Source organism: Hyaena hyaena, unplaced genomic scaffold (assembly GCF_003009895.1).
Source record: "Hyaena hyaena isolate Hyena2069 unplaced genomic scaffold, ASM300989v1 scaffold_6, whole genome shotgun sequence".
NCBI classification, from domain to species: Eukaryota; Metazoa; Chordata; class Mammalia; order Carnivora; family Hyaenidae; genus Hyaena; species Hyaena hyaena.
This window is the reverse complement of record NW_024080638.1, coordinates 6,242,094-6,262,472: the sequence shown is the minus strand read 5'-3', so window position 1 is coordinate 6,262,472 and position 20,379 is coordinate 6,242,094. Positions and strand designations below refer to the sequence as shown.

At 42.2% G+C, this 20,379-nt stretch overlaps 1 protein-coding gene across 4 annotated transcripts in view; it reads left to right on the top strand.

Annotated features, from left to right (window-relative positions):
• Positions 1-20,379, top strand: part of SUSD1 (sushi domain containing 1) — a 243,638-nt gene that overhangs the window by 74,538 nt on the left and 148,721 nt on the right. For all 4 annotated transcript variants that reach the window (XR_005529943.1, XR_005529944.1, XR_005529946.1 and 1 more), the window contains exons 9-10: positions 1,855-1,964; positions 6,531-6,720. Coding sequence is in view for 1 of the 4 variants with exons in the window: in XM_039240706.1 (XP_039096637.1) it covers positions 1,855-1,964; positions 6,531-6,720 (300 nt within the window). In the remaining 3 variants the exon portion in view is untranslated. The remainder of the gene's footprint in view (positions 1-1,854; positions 1,965-6,530; positions 6,721-20,379) is intronic.

Here is a 20,379-nt window from a genome sequence, read left to right as displayed (position 1 = left end):
CCTGTGTCGGGCTCTGCACTGACAGTGAGGAGCCTGCTTGGGATTCTCTCTCTCCCTCTTTCTCTGCCCTTCTCCTTCTCGAGCTCCCTCTCTTTCTCAAATATAAGTAAATAGGGACCATTAGGTGGCTCAGTTGGTTAAGTGTCCATCTTTAGCTCAGGTCATGATCTCACAGTTTGTGAGTTCGAGCCCTGCATGGGGCTCTTTGCTGCCAGCACAAAGCCTGCTTCGAATCTTCTACCCTCCTTTCTCTCTGCCCCTTACCCACTTGTGCTCTCTCTCTGTCTCTCTCAAGATAAATAAAGTTGTTTTTTTTTAAAAAATAAACAACAGCTAAAAAAGTTAAAAAGTTGTGAAGATAAAGGAGAACACATGTGATAGATAGGTCTTCAAATTCTCTCTCAAAACCATAGTTTTACATTTTCCAATTATAGCCAAGAATATTTTCTCCCAGCTAATTGCCTTGTGTGAGTGATCTTTAAAATGCTGTGGGCAGTTTTGATTTTGAATAATTTGTTGTCATTATTACTTCTCAAGTAGCAGAGACTCCCATGGGAGAAATGTAGTTTTCTAGGTAGTTATAAAAACCTCTTTCTTTCTGATAGACATTTAAAGTTTTTCTCATTTAAAGAAAATGTACTGGCTTGTTAGTAAACTTGCTTTTCCTTGAAAATTAGCCATGATATTGTTGGACATTCTGTGTGTTTTGTTGTTGCTGTTGTTTTTGAGAGAGTGAGAGAATTCATGGGCAGGGTAGAGGTCGGAGAGGTACAGAGGGGGAGAGAGCGAATCTTAAGCAGGCTCCACACTCAGCACAAAGCCGGACATGGGGCTCAATCTCATGACCCTGAGATCATGACCTGAGCCAAAATCAGGAGTCAGATGCTCAACCAACTGAGTCACTCAGGGGCCCCTGTGAGTTTTTTACTCACTGGTAACAAATCTCTTCATTCTCAATGACACGTGAAGAAACTAGAACATTGAAGGAGTAGATTAGACTGGAGGAGGTATGAAATTACTTTTTTTTTTTTTAAACCAATGGTTGAAATAAGTCTGCTCTCTGATTATTTTACTTCCTTAGTTCTCTGAGTAGCTCTTGAAATACTGTCTGCTGTGAAACAAACATCTTGCCTGGCCATCTATTTTCTGATCCTTTTCTAGGTAGGAAACCCCGACTCCGAGAGTTCTAATTCATGCTCTTGGACTTTTATTGATCTTTTCCTTATTCTCAGACTTTCTAGCTGTTGACACATTTCCCTCCATGACATTTTACATTTGGGCTTTCCAAGTGATATCCAAGTTTCTAAAAATATCACAGCCTTATTAGATTACATTGATTATTTTTTTTAATGTTTATTTATTTATTTTGAGGAAGAGAGCAAGCAGGAGAGGGGCAGAGAGAGGAGAGAGAGAATCCCAAGTATGCTCCTCCCCGTCAGCCCAGAGCCCGACAAGGGGTTCGAACTTTCATGGACCATGAAACCATAACCTGAGCTGAAATCAAGAGTCAGACGCTTAACCGACTGAGCCATCCAGGTGCCCCATTATTAGTGTACATGGATTTTTAAATATGAATTATTTAAAATTCTGATTCTCTCAATAGCCTGTGATGTAAGAAAAAGCAAGCCAGATAACTGGGTTTCACAAAGAAGGACACGGAGGTTTAGAGCGGTTAAGTGACTTAGCTAAAGTCATACAATGAAAAAGTTGTAGAGGCAGGACTTGAAGCCATATGCGATGCTCTTGCTCTTAAACACCCTGCTGGCTTTTATAAGATGTCAGAGTTTTAAATGTTACTCAGCCTAGATATGTTTTGCTCAGATATGCAACCTGTCTGTATGTTTTATCTTTTAGAAGATGATCTTTCAGAAGATGATGGAACTTTCAATATTTCAGTATTCAGTGAAGCTTGTTTGAAACTGAACAGACTCTCTAGGAAAGTTGGATCAGAACAAACGTACCAAGTAAGATCTCTCATGCTGTCTGTCAAACTGTTGCATCACTTAATAATTTGAGTGCTCTCCAAGTGAGGATCCAAAGTATTTTTTAAAAATTTTTTTTTAAATGTTTTATTTATTTCTAGGAGAGAGAGAGAGAGAGAGAGAGACAGTGTGAGCAGGGGAGGGTCAGAGAGAGAGGGAGTCACAGACTCTGAAACAGGCTCCAGGCTCTGAGCTGGCAGTCAGCACAGAGCCCGACGCAGGGCTTGAACCCACGAACTGTGAGATCATGACCTAAGTGAAAGTCGGACGCTTAACCGACTAAGCCACCCAGGCGCCCCGAGGATCCAAAGTATTTAAAAACACTAATGGAATGAACCTCTAGAAAGTTTGAATTTTGTCTCTAGAGATAGATGTGAGCTATGACATGAATGCCAAGTGAGGGGTTAAATTGGAGGAAGACCCTGTATTTGGTGACTTGCTATCAGTTTCCCTGTCTGGTATCTCACCAGTATGTATTATAGTTTATTTTAGTGCATTTTATACTTACAGCTTATTTTTTCATCAAATTCATACTTGGTTGTAGATTTTTTTTTAAATGTTTTTTTATTTATTTCTAGGAGAGAGAGAGACAGCGTGAGCAGGGGAGGGTCAGAGAGAGTGTGTTTCATATTCTGAAACAGGCTCCAGGCTCTGAGCTGGCAGTCAGCACAGAGCCCGACGCGGGGCTCGAACCCATGAACCGCGAGATCATGACCTAAGTGAAAGTCGGACGCTTAACCGACTAAGCCACCCAGGCGCCCCTGGTTGTAGAGTTTTAAGAAACTCGTTGCCTGGCTATTGGTCTCCATTTAACTTGACTTCTTAAAACAACACATCTCAAGTAAAATTATAAGTAAATTCAAGTAGGAACTGAGATTTTTTATTTTGTGTTGTTTTTTAGCAAGTCATTTGGCAGAGTAGACTAAGTATTAAACTTAATTAATTAATTCATTCGCCATTTACCAAAAGAATATAATGTATCAGGACTTGTAACTTTTAATTCACACTAAGGTAAGGTGTTTGTTTGTTTTGGTTTAGTAAGAAGCCAGGACTGTACTGAATCATAGAGAATGAATGGGAATCAGCCAGATTAATGATGTGGGATACAGGTGAAGAAGGACACTGTGGGCAAGTAGAGTAGCATATTGAGTTTTAGGGAGCACGGTTCTCTTAGGGAACAAAGAAAGCAAAGGATGAGGCAAAAACCTAAGCAGTGGCTAGATCATTTGTTAACAATAACAAATAGTTACTTGTTAGAATCTATCAGTAAATTTTTGGAAATTGACTATTATTAATTATGCAGACATACACAGAGAGATCAAGCTGTTCTCTGAAGCTTTATTTATAATAGGGGAAATTGGAAACAGCTTAAATGTTCATCAGTAAGGATTTGGTTAAATAGAGAATCATACATTCATCTGATAGAGCACTATGCAGACATGAAATATGTTTTACCTCACACCAAACAGCATTTGCTGCTGTTGACCAATAACCCTGTCGAAATGGCCTCTGTTTCTCCTGTTATTTCGACCCCTCTCGGTCTCTTCTTCCCAGGATTCCTTTCCTCTGCCTGTCCCTTAAATCTCATTACCCTCAAGGTTGATCCTTGCCCATTCTCTCATCATTCTGTACCCTGCTTTGAGTAATCTAATTCAATCTTTTTTACTTCCTTCACTGTCTCCATGCTGGTAAGTCCTAAATCTGTTTCCTTAGGCCTAATCTGTTCTATAAGCTCTAGGTCCCGTACTCCCTGATTAACTTCTTGTGTTCTTTTGCATTGTGTCTTCACGTATGTGACCCTCCTCCCAGCAATGCCCTTCCTTCCCTTACCCTATCTGGCTGACTTCTGTTTATCCTCAAGACTCAGCTCAGTCAGTTCCCCTGGTGGGATGCCTTCACTGATCTCTTCCCCCAAATGCTGTTCCTGCTGTCTGAATGCCTTTCCTACCCCTTAACTCACCTGATTAATGCTAATTTCTCCTCTGGTCCATACTTAAGATAGGGAAGCTTTTCCCCATTCCCAAAGAGGAGGATGAGGTGTCCCTCCTTAGTGCTTCTACAGCCTCATGTATTATGGCATTTCTGCCTCAATATTTAGAAAAAAGTTTTTTATTTTTAATTTTTTAAAAATGTTTTATTTATTTCTGAGAGAGAGAGAGAGAGAGACAGTGTGAGCAGGGGAGGGTCAGAGAGAGGGAGATACAGAATCTGAAACAGGCTCCAGGCTCTGAGCTGGCAGTCAGCACAGAGCCTGACATGGGGCTCGAACCCACAAACTATGAGATCATAACCTGAGCTGAAGTCAGATGCTTAACCGACTGAGCCACCCAGGTGCCCCTAAGAAAAGTTTTTAAAAATATTTATTTATTTTAAAGAGGGAGAGAGAGAATCCCGAGCAGGCTCTGCACTGTCAGCACAGAGCCCGATGCAGGGCTCAAACTCACAAACCCTGAGATCATGACTTAAGCCAGAATCAAGAGTCAGACACTCAACCGACTGAGCCACCCAGGCACCCCCTCCCTGGGTACTTTGTTTGCCTGGATACTCATCTGTGAGTTCCTTGAGGTTAGGACCTGTATCTTATTTGTAATTATATACCCAATGCTGTAGACTCTGTATAAATCTATTTAGAGAATGAATTAATGACAGAGAAAAATGTTTACAATATATTTTTGAATAATAACTTCATTATAAAATCATGCATACAGTGTGATTCAAAGTTTGTAACCAGAAAGTAATTTTTTGTCTATAGACTAAACCATGTGGAGTTTAGGATGAGACTTGACTTTGTAGAAATGCAGCCTCCATAGTTGTGAGGTTTTCTCCAGCAGATGGCAGCAGCCTGAATGTAGACCTGATGAAATCAAACATCTGGATTGACCCAGTGTGTTTTGCGTTTTCTAGAATGGGTGTAATTGAGAACAGAGGGACAAGGGGGTTGAGGGTATTGGGCAAGAGAATAATTAACATGACAGACAATGATACTTGAGAGAGCTGGGGAAGACGAGGATGGGTGTGGTAGAATATTGGCAGAAGATCTTGAGTGAGGAAATCTTGGGGCGGTTTCCTGAGAGAGATCAGGCATAATGGGCAAGTGGTTCAGAAGGATAGGGTCTTGTGAGATCTTGTAGCAGCTTTGAGGATGACACAGTTTGTGATGTGGCCGTGGATATGAGTAGCTAAAGTAGAGTGAAGGAACTTCATAACACTGAGCTCAAGGAATTCTGAGGCCAAGTTTTGTCATATTATTTATAAGGACCTTTAAGTTACCCAAGAGAATGGTAGGAATTGAGGAGAGAGGAATCTCCCAATGAGCCTGGTGTCAGGGTCATGGATGACTGTGGAAGAATGGCGGGAATGAGGAGGGGTGGGGAGGGGGTGGCATAGCCAATGACATGAGCATCAAAGGAAATACTAAACACAGAGACATCCAGCTATATATCACTCTGATTGATCAAGGATTGATTATCTTTTGGGACCTTCACATATTTTTTTCCCTTATATATCCCTATATTATACATGCATCTTGGGTTAGCAGTGGGTAGTGTATTATTGGGTAAACAGAATGCATGATGAATCCATGGGCCAAAAACTCTTTTAGTAGAGCTCTAATAGGAAGGATCACGTGAAGGACCACTGCACAATTGCTTTGAGTGCACAAGTTGGAGGAGTCCTCATAAAGTTCAAAAATTCTACTTTGTGAGGCTTGTCAGTGGATTCTTGATGAGTGAAAATAAAAGAACTTTGCCCAATAGCTCCCGTGCAGTCTTGCAAAGTATTTTTTTTAACTTTTGAAAGTATTTTTTAAAACATTTTTAAGTTTATTCATTTTGAGAGAGAAAGTACATGTGGGGGAGGGGTAGAGAGACAGGGAGAGAGGGAATCCCAAGTGGGCTCCGAGTGCAGAGCCTGATGAGGGGCTTGAACTCACACACTGTGAGATCATGACCTGAGCCAAAGTCAGACACTCAACTGACTGAGCCACCCAGTTGCCCCCTCTAGTGCAATCTTTACCAGGGAGGATATCAAGGGGTTACCTTAAAAAAATTTTTTTTAATGTTTTATTTATTTCTAGGAGAGAGAGAGAGAGAGACAGTGTGAGCAGGGGAGGGTCAGAGAGAGAGGGAGTCACAGACTGAAACAGGCTCCAGGCTCTGAGCTGGCAGTCAGCACAGAGCCCGACGCAGAGCTCAAACCCACAAACTGCGAGATCATGACCTAAGCGAAAGTCGGACGCTTAACCGACTAAGCCACCCAGGCGCCCCTCAAGGGGTTACCTTAGAGTAGCCTACATTTTGTTCATCTGAGATGCAGTTATGCATCTTCAGCTCTGTCCTGGAGCTGGTAGAGGGGGAGGTTGAATAGGATAGGTCGGGTAGCTCTGTAAAATCCATCCCGGGTTAGCTTGCTGTGGTATTAAAAATGCTTCTAAGTGGGTGAGGACTAATAGAACGAACCTTCTTACTTTATCTCCATTTTGGTTATAGTCTAGATATCTGCAAGCCGACAGGAAATTTAATGCAACGCTTTCTTTTAATCTCATGACAGTTTAAAGTTCTGGGTCAAAAGTGGTATCTGAATAATTTTTACCATGCCGCGTCATTTAACTTCACAACGAGGGAACAAGCTCCGGTAGTGTGTTTAGACCTGCACCCAGCAGCAGATTACACAGTGACTATCACTCTACTGGGACCTTCTGAGCAGCACTCGGCGGAAATAACAATGACAACCACACCAGGTAGGTGTGCGTGTCTTTCTGTTTTGTGGCTCAGGACAAGTGAAATACGTGAATTGCACAAGGTGGGGGAGCATAAAGAATGCTCATCTGGGAGGCAAGAGACTTGGGTTCTAGTTCTAATGACTACTAACTTTCTTCGGGCTTCGGAGCGCCTGAACTTCCCACCTACTCCCTTCCGCGCAGGGGTTCTGGCTCCTAGAGGGTGCAGATCAGGAATGGGCTGTGTTAGTTAGGGCTCTCTGATAGTGATGGATTGAAAATACCTGTAAGGCCTTCTGTCTCTTCCCCCAACTTGAAGATAGCGGAGCTGCAAGCGTAGTCATTATGGGCAATTAGAACCAAATTCCAGGAGATCAGAAATGTGAGCTGGGGGGGGGCGCCTGGGTGGCTTAGTCGGTTGAGCGTCCGACTTTCGCTTGGGTCATTATCTCACGGTTCGTGGGTTCGAGCCCCGCATTGGGCTCTGTGCTGACTGCCAGCTCAGAGCCTGGAGGCTGTTTCAGAGTCTGTGTCTCCCCCTCTCTGACCCTCCCCTGCTCACGCTGTCTCTCTCTCTCCTAGAAATAAATAAAAACATTAAAAAAAAAAACTTAAAAAAAAAAAAAAAAGAAATGTGAGCTGGGACCAAGAGGCCTTATGACTGGTCCATGTATGAGCACATGAACTTGACATAGAGAGCAGTGGGCTAATGAAGGTCAAGCTTCTTAGGAAAGGGCTGTGTGGCCTTGTGAAGAAGCCAGATAGAGGCGAGCTGTGTCAACTCCACAGCTTTCTCTAGTGGGAAGGGCCACAGAACTGTTTTGTTCTTTAATCCATTGGGTTTCACAGACAAATTGAGGAGCGGAGGGGCTGCCGCCTTTGAAGGAAGGCAGTTGGACAGGTAGGTCCTGCTCCTACTTTCCTGATGCTTCTCCCCCAGACTCACCATTGCTCTGAGGAAAGAAAAACAGAATTATGTGATGTTTGCCCAACACTGTGAATTTACTAAATGTCACTAAATTGTACACTTGGAAGTGGTTAAGTTTACCTCCATTAAAATTTTTTTTTAAGTTTATTTATTTTGAAAGAGAGAGAGAGAGCGTGAGGGAAGGGCAGAGGGAAAGGGAGAGAGAGAATCCCAAGCAAGCTTCAGTGCTGACATGTTGGCTCGATCCCACTAACCATGAGATCATGACCTGAGCTGAGCTCAAGAGTCAGACGCTTAACCAACTGAGCCACCCAGGCGCCCCATTATTCCCATTTTAGAGACAAAGATCATGAGGTTCAGAGAAGTTAAACAATTTGTCCAAGATCACAAACCTAGTGATTTGAACACAGTCAGTCGGGCTCCAGGGCCCTCATTCTTAATCAGAACTTCTGCTGCTTCTCACTAATCATTTAGTTACTCAAAAGAAGAAAGCAAAATTATGTTCTCCGAACCCAGTGCCTAGTCAGCCCAGACCCACCTTGCTTTTGTCAACTTTGGACCGTGAACAAAAACTTCCAATGTCATGGATGCATAAATGCATTCATTTAATGCTTGTTTATCTCTTATCTACTATGTGTCAGGCAGGTTCTGAGAGCTGACATTGTACCAGCGATAACAGTCCCAGCTGTCATGGACTTGGAGTCAGGGGGTCAGGGTGGAGAGAGATGAACAAGTAAGGAAATAAATCAGATGTTAGGTGGGGCTTAGTGTTAAAATGAAGAATAAAGCAAGGCAGAGGGTGTGACAACGAATAGTCAGGGAAGGCCTCTATTATAAAGTGACATTTGAGCACAGGTCTGGAGGAAGTGAGGGAGTAAGCCATGCATAAGGTGGGCACCAAGTGACCAAGTCTTGAGAGAGGCATGTCCTTGGCATGTTCTAGGAACATCATGGAAGCTAATATGGCTGGAGCAGGGTGAGCTGGAGAAAGTGGTAGGAGGTGAGGTCTAAACTGTAGCTTGAATATAATCAGGGTCCCATGGTGTCAAATTCAGAAAGGAAACCCATTGTTACCTTCTCCTTTACAATGTGGATCCCAAATTACCGTTGGTAAGTATAATCCAGCATGTGATCTTTCAGCCTCTGTAGGTTCCCAAGCAATTTGGAGTCTACCACTTGTGAATTAGAACTTAGTTTGGGGAGTGGTCTCTTCTCATAAAGTTACTTGGATTCTGTCTGACAGGAGTCTTGCCATATGTTTTTGTGGGGAGGGAATCTTCCCTTGAAAATTAGAATTTTGCCACGGTGGCTCCAGGTATTTAGCACCTTTTTGTTTTCATTTCTCCTCCAGGCCCTGCTTCTATCCATTGCTGAAGATTTTGATCTCTAGTGAAAGAGCCTCGTTGTTTTATGGGCAGGGTACCCCACAGTATAGTGGGAGGAAGAGTGGGAAAGTCTTCAAATGAACTGCACTGTCTTGCATGCCTCCTTCACTGTCGCAGTTTGCTGCCCTTTTCTCTCAATTTCTCTCTCCCCAGAAAGATCTTGAGAATCATTTTAGTTCTGAGCTCCTGGGGTTCTTATTACTGAATGCCTTGCCTCTGAGTGTGGCTTCGTGGTTAGGAGTTTTCACATTTGTCACCTGGAGAATTATCCTCAGCTGATCCTTGAGCTGCTTTGAGTTTCTGGAACTTGTACTTTAACTGGTCTAATGAGGTGCGGGAAGTGCACTTGGTTAGTGGTGTTCGCCGAGGCCCCACCTTTCCTTAGAACTGGCTTTTTAAAGACTCAGCCACCTGGCTTCCTTGCTGGGCACTGCAGCAGCCCTTCCGGCCACCAGTTCCTTTTCTGCAGGGACTAAGCCTCCAGCATCAGTTCCCTCTGATGACTCCCACTGTAAGCTTTCAACCTGCCATTTCCCACTTTCTATCGCCAGGTCTTGCCAATTCCTTTTTGCTAGGTATTAGTACTTTCCTTCCCTATATTTGCTTTTGTTTTCACATTTACAGTTTTGTTCTCCTGACATACTCCTTTGGCCAGTGAAGTCTCCATAGAGAAGGATGCCAGAGAGTTCTGGATCTGCCAGCATCATCCCGTGCTCAAATAAATCCTGCTCACCTTTAATATCATTAGGAGGTATATATTTCTGTTCAGTGCAGCCTATAACCCAGGCCTGGGTCTGATCAACTGTCCTTCTCCTTGGATCCTCCTTAACACACCTGTTTTTCTGTTCCTTCTTCCTCAAGTTCTAACTCCCTGCACTTCCCAGGCAGGTGTCCGCAGAGCCCGAGCTATCCTTGCTGTTCCAGCTACATGAACAGTGCCGCCTGAAACTAATTTAATGATATGTGAAGAATACTGCACTGATTTTTCTAGTCATTCTCTTCTTAAATATGTCCACATTTTCTTTCTTTTTTAAAGTTTATTTACTATTTATTTTGAGAGAGCGTGTACAGACGCATGAGTTGGGAAGGGGCAGAGAGAGAGGGAGAGGGAGAATCCCAAGCAGCTTCTGTGCTGCCAGCACAGAGCCTGACATGAGGCTTGATCCCACAAACCGTGAGATCATGACCTGAGCCAAAATCAAGAGTCAGATGCTTAACTGACTGAGCCACCCAGGTACCCCAGTATGTCCACATTTCCTCTAACTACATAGCATCACAATTCCAGTTACTGAGGAGTTCTCCATTAATGCTGACCCTGGTTTCCCTATTTCAATGTTAAGAAGACCCTTCTTGATAGAATGATACCCGAATCTGGGCACCTGTTGGGGTAGGTGTCATTTTCTTCTGTCCGCCAAGAGTCCCTCTGTTCTTCTCTTTGATGACCTTGAGCTTCTATGTTCAACCTAGTAAAGATCCCCATCTTTTCTAGACTCTTTAGAGCTGTTACATTTGGATGTATTTTCTCATCACTTATTTTTCCAGCTGAACCAACAAGATTTCAAATTTTTTCTCCTTGATGTGATTTTCTTCACTTCATTCTCTCCTAATCTTGTCCTATGTGCAAGAACAAAATCTGTTTTGTAAACTGATTTTATTACTCTTTTTTGGAGACTTGGCAAATCTCATCTCTAGAAACAGAGGGTTCTAGGCATTATATCTTTTATAATTACTTCTTAGTACTTGAGTTTGTAATAATCCCACTGGATTTTATCTACTTTAATGCAAAAAAAAAAAAAAAATCCTTGCTGTAGAATCCCCAATCTGAATTTCTGCGATAACATAAGAATAACCAGAAGAACTAAATAAAACACAGGTGCCTGAGCTGCACCCTAGAGGTTCGGATTCAGTAGATCTGGAGTGGGGACATTAAATTTTCATTTCTGGCAGGCTCCCAGGCCTCGGTGGTGCTGCGGGTCCACATTGTGAGTAGCACTGCTCTGACCATATAGACCTTAGCTACTCCTGGGTAATTTAAAGGCCCTTTCTTGAATGTAAAGACATGGTAAAGTGATAGAAAGGCAAAAAACAAACAAACAAAAAGGGCAAAAAAAAAAAGTGGTAGCCAAAAATAATACAGTGTGCTCATGCCTAAGAACTCATGTTGACGTTTTTCCTGGTTTGTGAAGTTTTCCTGATAATCGAATAATCTACCTCATCTATTCCTGCAGGTTCAGCTACAGAGACTGAGAATCTCCATTTTCCCCCATGGTGCTTTGCTTCCCCATGATAACTCTTGTCTTTATATAAACTCAGGGTCCAGTCAGTGTATCTGCATTTTGCAGATGGGACAGACTGGATCTTACCCATCCTTTCCATAGAATGACAAATAAGAAGTATCAACTCTATTGCCTGGGCAAGTTCCCAGGTAACTACCCCCAACACAGAATTTCCAGTAAAAGTTATATTAGAGAATGAGGCTTAGGTATGTGGCCAAATGGAGCTTCCTACTCTGTTTCCCTCAGAAGTATGGGCCATTGGATCTGCCAAGGACCCTCCCCTGGCTTAGCCACCCAGACTCAGGTTGAAAAGCCGAGGAAAGGGCAATGGGCAGAAACCAGTTGCTTGCCTCTTGGAGACTGGAGATATATGTGCCCCTTGTACGTGAGAACAGGCAGGTCCCAGAAAGTAAGAATATGTGTCTTGTTTGACGTTTGATATATGAACTCTACCCATTAGGAAATGTGACCCAAGGAATGGTAGTGTCCTACCAGTCAGATGACATATTTACTGTTCCATCCTTGAGGATTAGTGACTAGGGAGTGGAGAGAGGCCACAACTGTCTTCTTCCTTTGTGGAATTGGAAGACAGGTAAATAGCAACCTTTAACACACTTGAGCAAGGTTATTGACCTCTGCAGTGTTACAAAGTTGAACAGGAAAGTTCTGTTCTGAATCTATGTTAGGAAAGCAATTTTAGGTTCCTTCAAATTCACTTATGTCAATATCCAAATTTCTTTCTCTCTTATTTCGTTTTCTTTTTAATTTTGAAGCAAGAGAGGGGCTCCTAGGTGGCTCAGGCGGTTAAGCATCTGACTTGAGCTCAGGTCATGGTCTCAGGGTTTGTGAGGTTGAGCCCTGTGTTGGGCTCTGTGTTGACAGCTTGGAGCCTGGAACCTGCTTTGGATTCTATATCTCCCTCTCTCTCTGCCCCTCCCTTGCTTGCACTCTGTCTCCTTTGCTTTCAAAAATAAATAAACATTACATTTTTTAAACATAGAATTTTTTTACAGAAAAGAGTATTTATTTATATCCCATCTTTGTTTTCTAGGAAAAACTTTTAAGTGATCTGCCTGGGTATAGAAAATGAAATGAGTTGGATATGTAAGCTAAAGAAGAATGAAAACAAAGTCAGGGACATAACAAAGTATGTTGGAGTATTGTTAAGAATAATCCATATCCTTAGAACTTCTTTGTTCATTCGTGGCTCATAAATTTAGTTTTAGTTTTCTTTTTTTTGTCTTTTTTTTATGTATATAATTTTTTTAATTTTTATTTTTATTTTTGTTTTTTGTTTTTTTACAAATAGTTTATTGTCAAATTAGTTTCCACATAACACTCGGTGCTCATCCCCAAAGTGCCCTGCTCCATGCCCATCCCCCCCTCCCCCCCACATCCATCAGTCCTCAGTTTTTGTCAGCATTCAAGAGTCTCTCATGGTTTGCCTCTCTCCCTTTCCCCCACCATTTCCCCCCTTCTTCTCCCCCTTGTTCCTCTGTCAAGTACCTCCTAATTGTCCTATACGTGCAAACATATATTTGTCCTTCTCTGCCTGACTTATTTCGCTCAGCATAACACCCTCAAGGTCCATCCATGTTGCTACACATGGCCAGATTTCATTGTTTCTCATTGCCATGTAGTATTCCATGGTATAGATAAACCACATCTTCTTGATCCATTCATCCGTTGATGGACATTTAGGGCTCATGTTTGTGGTGCTGTCTCTGGTATCTTTGTTCCTTGCAACCTTTCCTTCAGAGCATCCCCCTCAGGATTTCTTGTAGGGCTGGCTTCGTGGTGACAAATTCTTTCAATTTCTGTTTATTTGGAAAGGTTTTTATCTCTCCTTCTATTTTGAATGACAGGCTTGCTGGATAGAGGATTCTTGGCTGCATATTTTTACTCTTCATCTCATTGAAGATCTCCTGCCATTCCTTTCTGGCCTGCCAAGTTTCAGTAGATAGGTCTGTCACCACTCTGACAGGTTTCCCTTTGTATGTTAGGGCCCTTTTCTCCCTATCTGCTTTCAAAATTCTCTCTTTGTCCTTGTATTTTGCCATTTTTACTATGATATGTCGTGCAGAAGATCGATTCAAGTTACGTCTGAGGGGAGTCCTCTGAGCCTCTTGTATTTCCACATTTACTTCCTTCCCCAGGTCGGGGAAGTTCTCTGCTATAATTTGTTCCAGGACTCCTTCAGCACCTTTCCCTCTCTCTTCGTCTTCTGGGATTCCTATGATACGGATATTGCGTTTGACCGTATCGCTGAGCTCTTGAATTCTTCTTTCCTGTTCCTGGATCAGTTTGTCTCTTTTTTTGTCAGCTTCTTGTTTTTCTATAATGGTGTCTTCTAAATCACTTATTCTCCTTTCTGCCTCTTCAATCCGTGCATTGGAGGCGTCTAATTTATTATGTATCTCATTTATCGCATTTTTTAATTCTTCATGCCTATTTTTATTTTCCATTCTGTCTGTAGCCATAGTTTCTTTGATGTCCCCTATGTTTTTTTCAAGCCCAGCTATTAATTTTACCATTATTATTCTAAAATCTTGTTCAGTTATGCTGCTGATATCTGTTTTGAGCAGTTCATTAGCTTTCGTTTCTTCCTGGAGTTTCTTTGGAGGAGAGCTCTTTCGTTTCATCATTTTAGTTAGCTTTCCGGCTCTTATTGGTTTTAAAGACCTGTTATGCTCTCTGTTTGTATGAGCTCTGCTATATCCAAGAAGACTCTTTGCCTTTCCAGGGCCTATCCTTTCAGAGAGTGTTTTTGAATGGTATCTCTTGGTCTCTCTTGTTGGGACCTTGATTATTTTATTTTCCTATTCGTAGTGATATTTGGGACTCTCCACCTTGTGTACTCTAGCTTGTTTCTTGAGGTAGCCCTGGAAAAGAAAACAGACAGACAAACACACAGGGAGCAGGAGCACACAAACGCACAGGCTAATTCAACTAACATGCAAAGCGAGAGGGAAAACGAAAAAGTTAAGAGAAAAGACGGAGGAGGGAGGGCGAATAATATGGAGTATAAAGTACATACAAGGGTCAAAAAAGGGGAAAAGAAAATGAAAAAAGAAGATAACCGATGGACAAAGAACGGTTTAAAGCATATACCTGGATTTCCCAGCTACAGTTAAATAGCCTTGTTTATGCAGTGCTGGTTGAAGAGCATAGAGAAAGAGAGAGAAGGCAGGGTGGGATGAGGCAGAATTGGAAATAGAATGAACAGGCAGAAGGGATAAGAAGCTTTTTTCTAAGAGGTAAAGGGTAGAATATGGTTGGATAGGTGAGAGAAGGTTGCTGGAATTATCCAGAGAAACTATATAGTCTAATTACTCCTGAGAGAAAGAGCTGAAAATGTCGGTAGGTGTAGAATTTACATTTACAGAATGGACTCGTTGTGATTGTTTAAGCAAGCTGGCGACCAGAGTCAGGTCAGTGTTCTGGGGAAAAAAGAGAGAAAAGAGAAGGAAGAAGAAAAAAAGAAAGAGAAAAAAAAGGGAAAGAAAAAGGGAAAAAAAAGGAAAAAAAAAAGGGAGGAGGGCACCTCTCAGGCAGGGATGGGCGTGGCGGGATCCAATGCCTCAGGCGGGGGTTCTGCCTCGGCGGTTGTGGGGAGGAGAGTGACGGTGCTCCAGTCCCTCTTGAGCCAAGCGCTGCACCTCGCTCTTTTGGGGTGTAAACTCCCTGTACCGGGGGCGCAGCCGAAGTTGGTTGCACTCTTCAACCCAGGCCAGTTCCAATCTCCAAATCCCAGTCCGCGCGCCCCGCTGAAGTTGCCTTAGACACAGCTTCCCAGGCAACCCCCTCAGGCAACTCCAGGCCCCCTGCCGAGCTCTGGGGGCGGAGTCAGAATCGCTGCTTCCTTCTCTGGGTCGGGCTGGTGCGCATGGGCGGGGGCTTGCCCGCCGGGTGCTCTGAGCCGGAGTCCGCTGGAGTGAGGAAAACCGGGTCCCTCTATGGCTCGTCACCCGAAACACGAACTCACAGGCTAATTTCCCAGTTTTTAGTTCCTTGCCTTCCCTCTCGAGTTCCAGCCAGCCAGGGGCGCGGACGCCCGGTGTCTGCGCGGCTCTTTCAGGGGCCCCAGCCGCCCGGGAGCTACAATGGCGGCAGGCGCGCCACCACTCTGAAGTCCAGTCCAGGAGCAGCACAAAGAAGTAGTCTGTGCACTCAGCCCCCCGGGACCAGTTGGCGTGAGGGGACCTGGTGTGCAGGTATTTGGCAAGTACGGTCTTTCTATGCACCGAGCGGAGGTTTTCCCCCCCGAGTGGAGGTTTTTCTGTTTCGGACTCTCTCCTTTTCCCCTCTCACTCCCCGTAGAGGGTAGAGGGGGATCGCCTCCCACCCTGGAGTCTCCGATCCCGGCCCGATTTTATCTTCCCCGGTTCGCACTCACGTTAGAAGGCTCTCTCAGTGGATTCTGCGTCTTTTTTCTCCCAATCTCTCAGGTTTTGTAAGGTTTCCAATGGCTTCAGATCTTTTCTGTGTGATGTATGGGCGCGAGTGCAAGTACAGAGCTCCTTACTTCTCCGCCATCTTGCCCCCTTGTATTTTAGTTTTAGTTTTCGACCCATCCAATCAGAAAGGGAGCCATTACATTGTCGTCAGGTAGCAGCAAAGCAGTGTTTCTCGGGAGAAGTACAATTTTTTTCAACAATGTGATTAGATAGGAATTTCTGATTCCAGGGAGTTTCATAGTGTAATGTATTAGCAGCACTTTATGAGGATGTTTCTTTTAGTGCTTGTCAGCATGGCTCATTATATTATAGGAAAGCACAATTGAGTGAGGGATAGATAAGGAAAGATGTCTTAAAAATGCCTGTGCTCCGCTGATCTGGCTTGATTCAGGAGAGGATTAGATTATTTAGATTATGCAGAGGAATGGCTGGAGTCCATGTGTCCTAAATATTGTTTCTCTCAATGCAGATCTGATACATGGTAGGTGTCCCTGAGCCTGAGACTGTTCTCTCTCTTTAGTACTGAGGGACCAGTGGTTCTGTGTTGAATAACAGGGACGTGTGTCTGAACAGAACACCTCTCTTAGAAGGCTGAGCCTGTGGAGCTGAACCAAGGGAATTGTCTGAATTTGCCCTGCACAGTTGAATTAGTGATTGAACCCTCCCCCACACCCCCGATTTCTCCCCACATAATGTCATCACATAATACTCTAAGCCTGCAAATTTCATGGTAGGTGTAACCAAATACCAAATTTGCCTTAAGAAAAATTTCAACAAAGTAACCATAAAACTCCTGTCTTTGAACAACTTTTTATCTTCTTGTTCCTTGTAAGATAAACTGTTTGCAAAATGTACATCAAGGACAACCAAAGGATGATAAAATGATACCACTGTTTATAGAACAGTTATAAAAATAGTAACTTTGTTTTCAAAACAGTTGATGCTTAGCCATTCTTTCTGATGCTATTTCCCCTGCAAAGCCACTGTCCATTTAGGCTGCTCCTGATTAGGGTTTTAAAAACTATAACATTTATGAATAAGATATCTCTTATTTTTCTGTTCTCTTTAGCAGAGGAGTGCATACACTGTTACTTCTAAAATATTGTTTGTACATTTTCTAAAAAATCAAAAGAAGAGGGAAGCATTATAGTCTTCTATAGTCTTCTCTCTGTTGTCTGGTAGGAAACCATGACTGTTAAAGTGGTTTATTTTATTTTTAAAATTTTATTTACTTATTTTAGAGAGAGAAAGAAAGCGTGAGCAGTGGAGAGGGCAGAGGGGCAGAGGAAGAGAGAGAGAATCTCAAGCAGGCTCCACACTCAGCTCGATGGAGCCTGACATGAGTCTCGATCCCATGACCCTGGGATCATGACCTGAGCCTAAATCAAGAGTCAGATGCTCAACTGACTGAGCCACCCAGGCGCCCCTGTTAAGGGGGTTTATGATACAAGTTTTCTAACAGCACACATAATTTGAGATCTGTGTTGACCTTATAAAACTTTCCCCATGATTCCTGTTTACAGAATTAAAGTCTAAACAAAAAGTTAAAAATGTAACATTGTTTCTGACAGTTTCCTACAAAATGGTAAATATTATAACAGTATTCTGTGGTAGGAGAGTTATGTCTGAAGTCTTTCTGCTTCTTTTATAAAGCATCAGTCTGAGAAGCTCATACTTGGAGCTGGTTGAGCCAAAAATTGGCATGTATTTTGCATGGAGTACCCAATCATTTGCAATATGCCAAAAATGGGGAAAGCAAATGGTTCTTTCTCTTCTCTTTCTTTTCTTTTCTTTCTCTGTCTCTTTTTCTTTCTTTCATGGAAAGCTTGAGTTGGGAAGTGGCAGAGAGAGAGAGAGAGAGAGAGAATTCCAAGCAGGCTCTGCACTGTCAGTGCAGAGCCCAATGCAGGGCCCAAACTCATAAACCATGAGATTATGATCTGAGCTGAAATCAGACACTTAACTTACTGAGCCACCTAGGTGCCCCAATGGTTGTTTATTGTAAAATAATATAATGACATTGTAGATCCAGCTAGGTAGTATCATGCCCATGGGTCAAAGAGAGATGAATAGGCTCTTTAACATTGGTGCCCTTCACTGAATGGGTCCTAAAATGGCTTTGGAGGCAGTGGATCATCTTACTCATTTCAGGACTTCCATATTTGAATCATGCATATAGAGACTCCAAGACTCTTGTCTCCTAGGCTGAAATCAGAAAAGATCACTTACTCCTGAGTCTAAAATGTCCATTAATACAATGCAAAGAAAGCTAACTACAGTGTATTCTTTTTTATTTCACTTCCTTTTAACTTTTAAATTTTGAGATTTCAAATTTCTGTCTCATGTCACTCCCACCCCTCCCCCTTCTCTCTACCTAAAATAAATCCTACTTGATGGTATATTTATTTTTTTCTATGGTGTTGGATTGTGTTCACTAATATTTTCTTTAGCATTTTTCCACCAGTATTCATGAGTGATACTGGTTTATAGTTTTTTCTCTGTTTTGTACCATCATTATCAGGTTTAGGCATTAGTATTTTCCTTGCTTCATAATAAGAATTTGAAAGATTTCCTTCATCATTATGCCCTTAATTATTTGAAAGGTTTCCTTCTTCATTACAATTCACATAATGTTTGGACTATCTGGTCTCTGACAGTTAGGTCAAATTTCCCCTTGAAACAGTCCAGGCATGGGGCTTTTCTTTGGGGGTAGTTCCTTGATAACTGTCACAGCTTTTTTTTGTATGGAAAATCATCTGTTTAAACATTTTATGTCTAATGGGGTCAGTTTTAGAAAACTGTATTTTCCTAGGAATAACCCATTTTCTCTGTTTTTAAATTTATTTGCAGAGCAGTCTGCAAAGGAGTTTCATTTAACTTAAAAAAATTTTTTTTTTATTTTATTGGTTATTTATTTTTGAGACAGAGAGAGACAGAGCATGAGCTGGGGAGGGGCAGAGAGAGACAGAGACACAGAATCTGAAATAGGCTCCAGGCTCTGAACTGTCAGCACAGAGCCCAATGCAGGGCTCAAACCCATGGACCGCGAGATCATGACCTGAGCCGAAGTCGGACGCCCAACCGACTGAGCCATCCAGGCGCCCCTCATTTAACTTATTAATTTTTCTTCTCTCTCAATGAGTATTTCTCCCTCTATTTGTATTTTCTTCCTTTTTTTCTAGATTAAGTTAGCTAGCAGTTGGTCTATTATTTTCAAAAAGCTAAGTTTTGTTTTATTAATTAGATGTTTTGTTTTTTTTTAATAGCCTGTGGGCCACATCTGGCCTGTCACCTGCTTCTATCATAAAATTTTACTGGACACTAAAGCCTGAGCCATTTATTTACATAATGTCTATGGCTGCTTTTGTGCTACAAAGCCAGTGTTGAGTCATTGTGACAGAACTGGACCAGAAAATTTTTGCTAAAATAGTTACAATTTGACCCTCCATAGGAAGAAGTTGCTAGGGGCACCTGGGTGGCTCAGTCTGTCAAGCATCTGACTCTTGATCTCAGCTCAGGTCTTGATCTCAGGGTTGTGAGTTCAAGCCCCAGGCTCCAAGCTGGGAGTAAAGCCTACTTAAAAAAAAGAAAAAAAAGTTGCTGACCCATGCTCAACTACATCATTAATTTCTGCTTTCATATTTATTATATTCCTTCTTATGTTTTCTTTTACTTTATAAAGGTGGTTGCATTTTGTCTTCATTGTGAATTGTGGCCTTTTGCATTAAAAAGTGTTCTTTGTCATATTTAATACTTTAAAAAAAATTTTTTTTAAATTTATTTTTGAGACAGAGAGAGATAGAGCATGAGTCGGGGAGGGGCAGAGAGAGAGGGAGACACAGAATCCGAAGCAGGTTCCAGGCTCTGAGCTGTCAGCACAGAGCCCCAATGTGGGGCTTGAACCCACAGACTGTGAGATCATGACCTGAGCTGGAGTCAGAAGCTTAACTGACTGAGCCACCCAGGCGCCCCATATTTAAGACTTTTTGACTTGAACTCTACTTATGTGGGGATTGGAACCCTTACTTTCTAATGGTTTCCATTTGTCTGCTCTACTATTGTCCATCATATTGTATTTAGTATTTCTGCATCACTTTGTTTTAGGTGTCCCTCTAGTACACAGCATATAGTTAGATCTTGTGTATATGGAATATTATATGTATATGAGCTTTATTTTTATTTGTTTTTTATTTTGAGAGAGCATGTGAGCATGCACTATCAGCACAGAGCCTGACGTGGGGCTTGAACCCACAAACCGTGAGATCATGACCTGAGCCAAAGTCAGACACTTAACCAACTGAGCCACTCAGGTGCCCCTGTATGTATATAGATTTTAAAACTCTCTATGGACTTGATACTTGAAAGATAGTTGGCTGCATATAAAATTCTTGGTTCACATTTCTTGATTTGAGTTTTCTTAAAATTCAGTTCTTTTATTGCCTTGCTTTTTATGTAACTTTTGAGAAGTCTGATGCCACTTAACTCTTGACTTTGGATCTTATTTGTTTATTTCTTTGAGTGAAGATGCTGGGGATTTTTTCTTTGTCTTAAAGTGTAATAACAATTTGGCTATGTCTTAGATTTGATTATTCTGGATGAACTTTCTCAGGTAGAGAGTGAGTCCTTTCAGTATT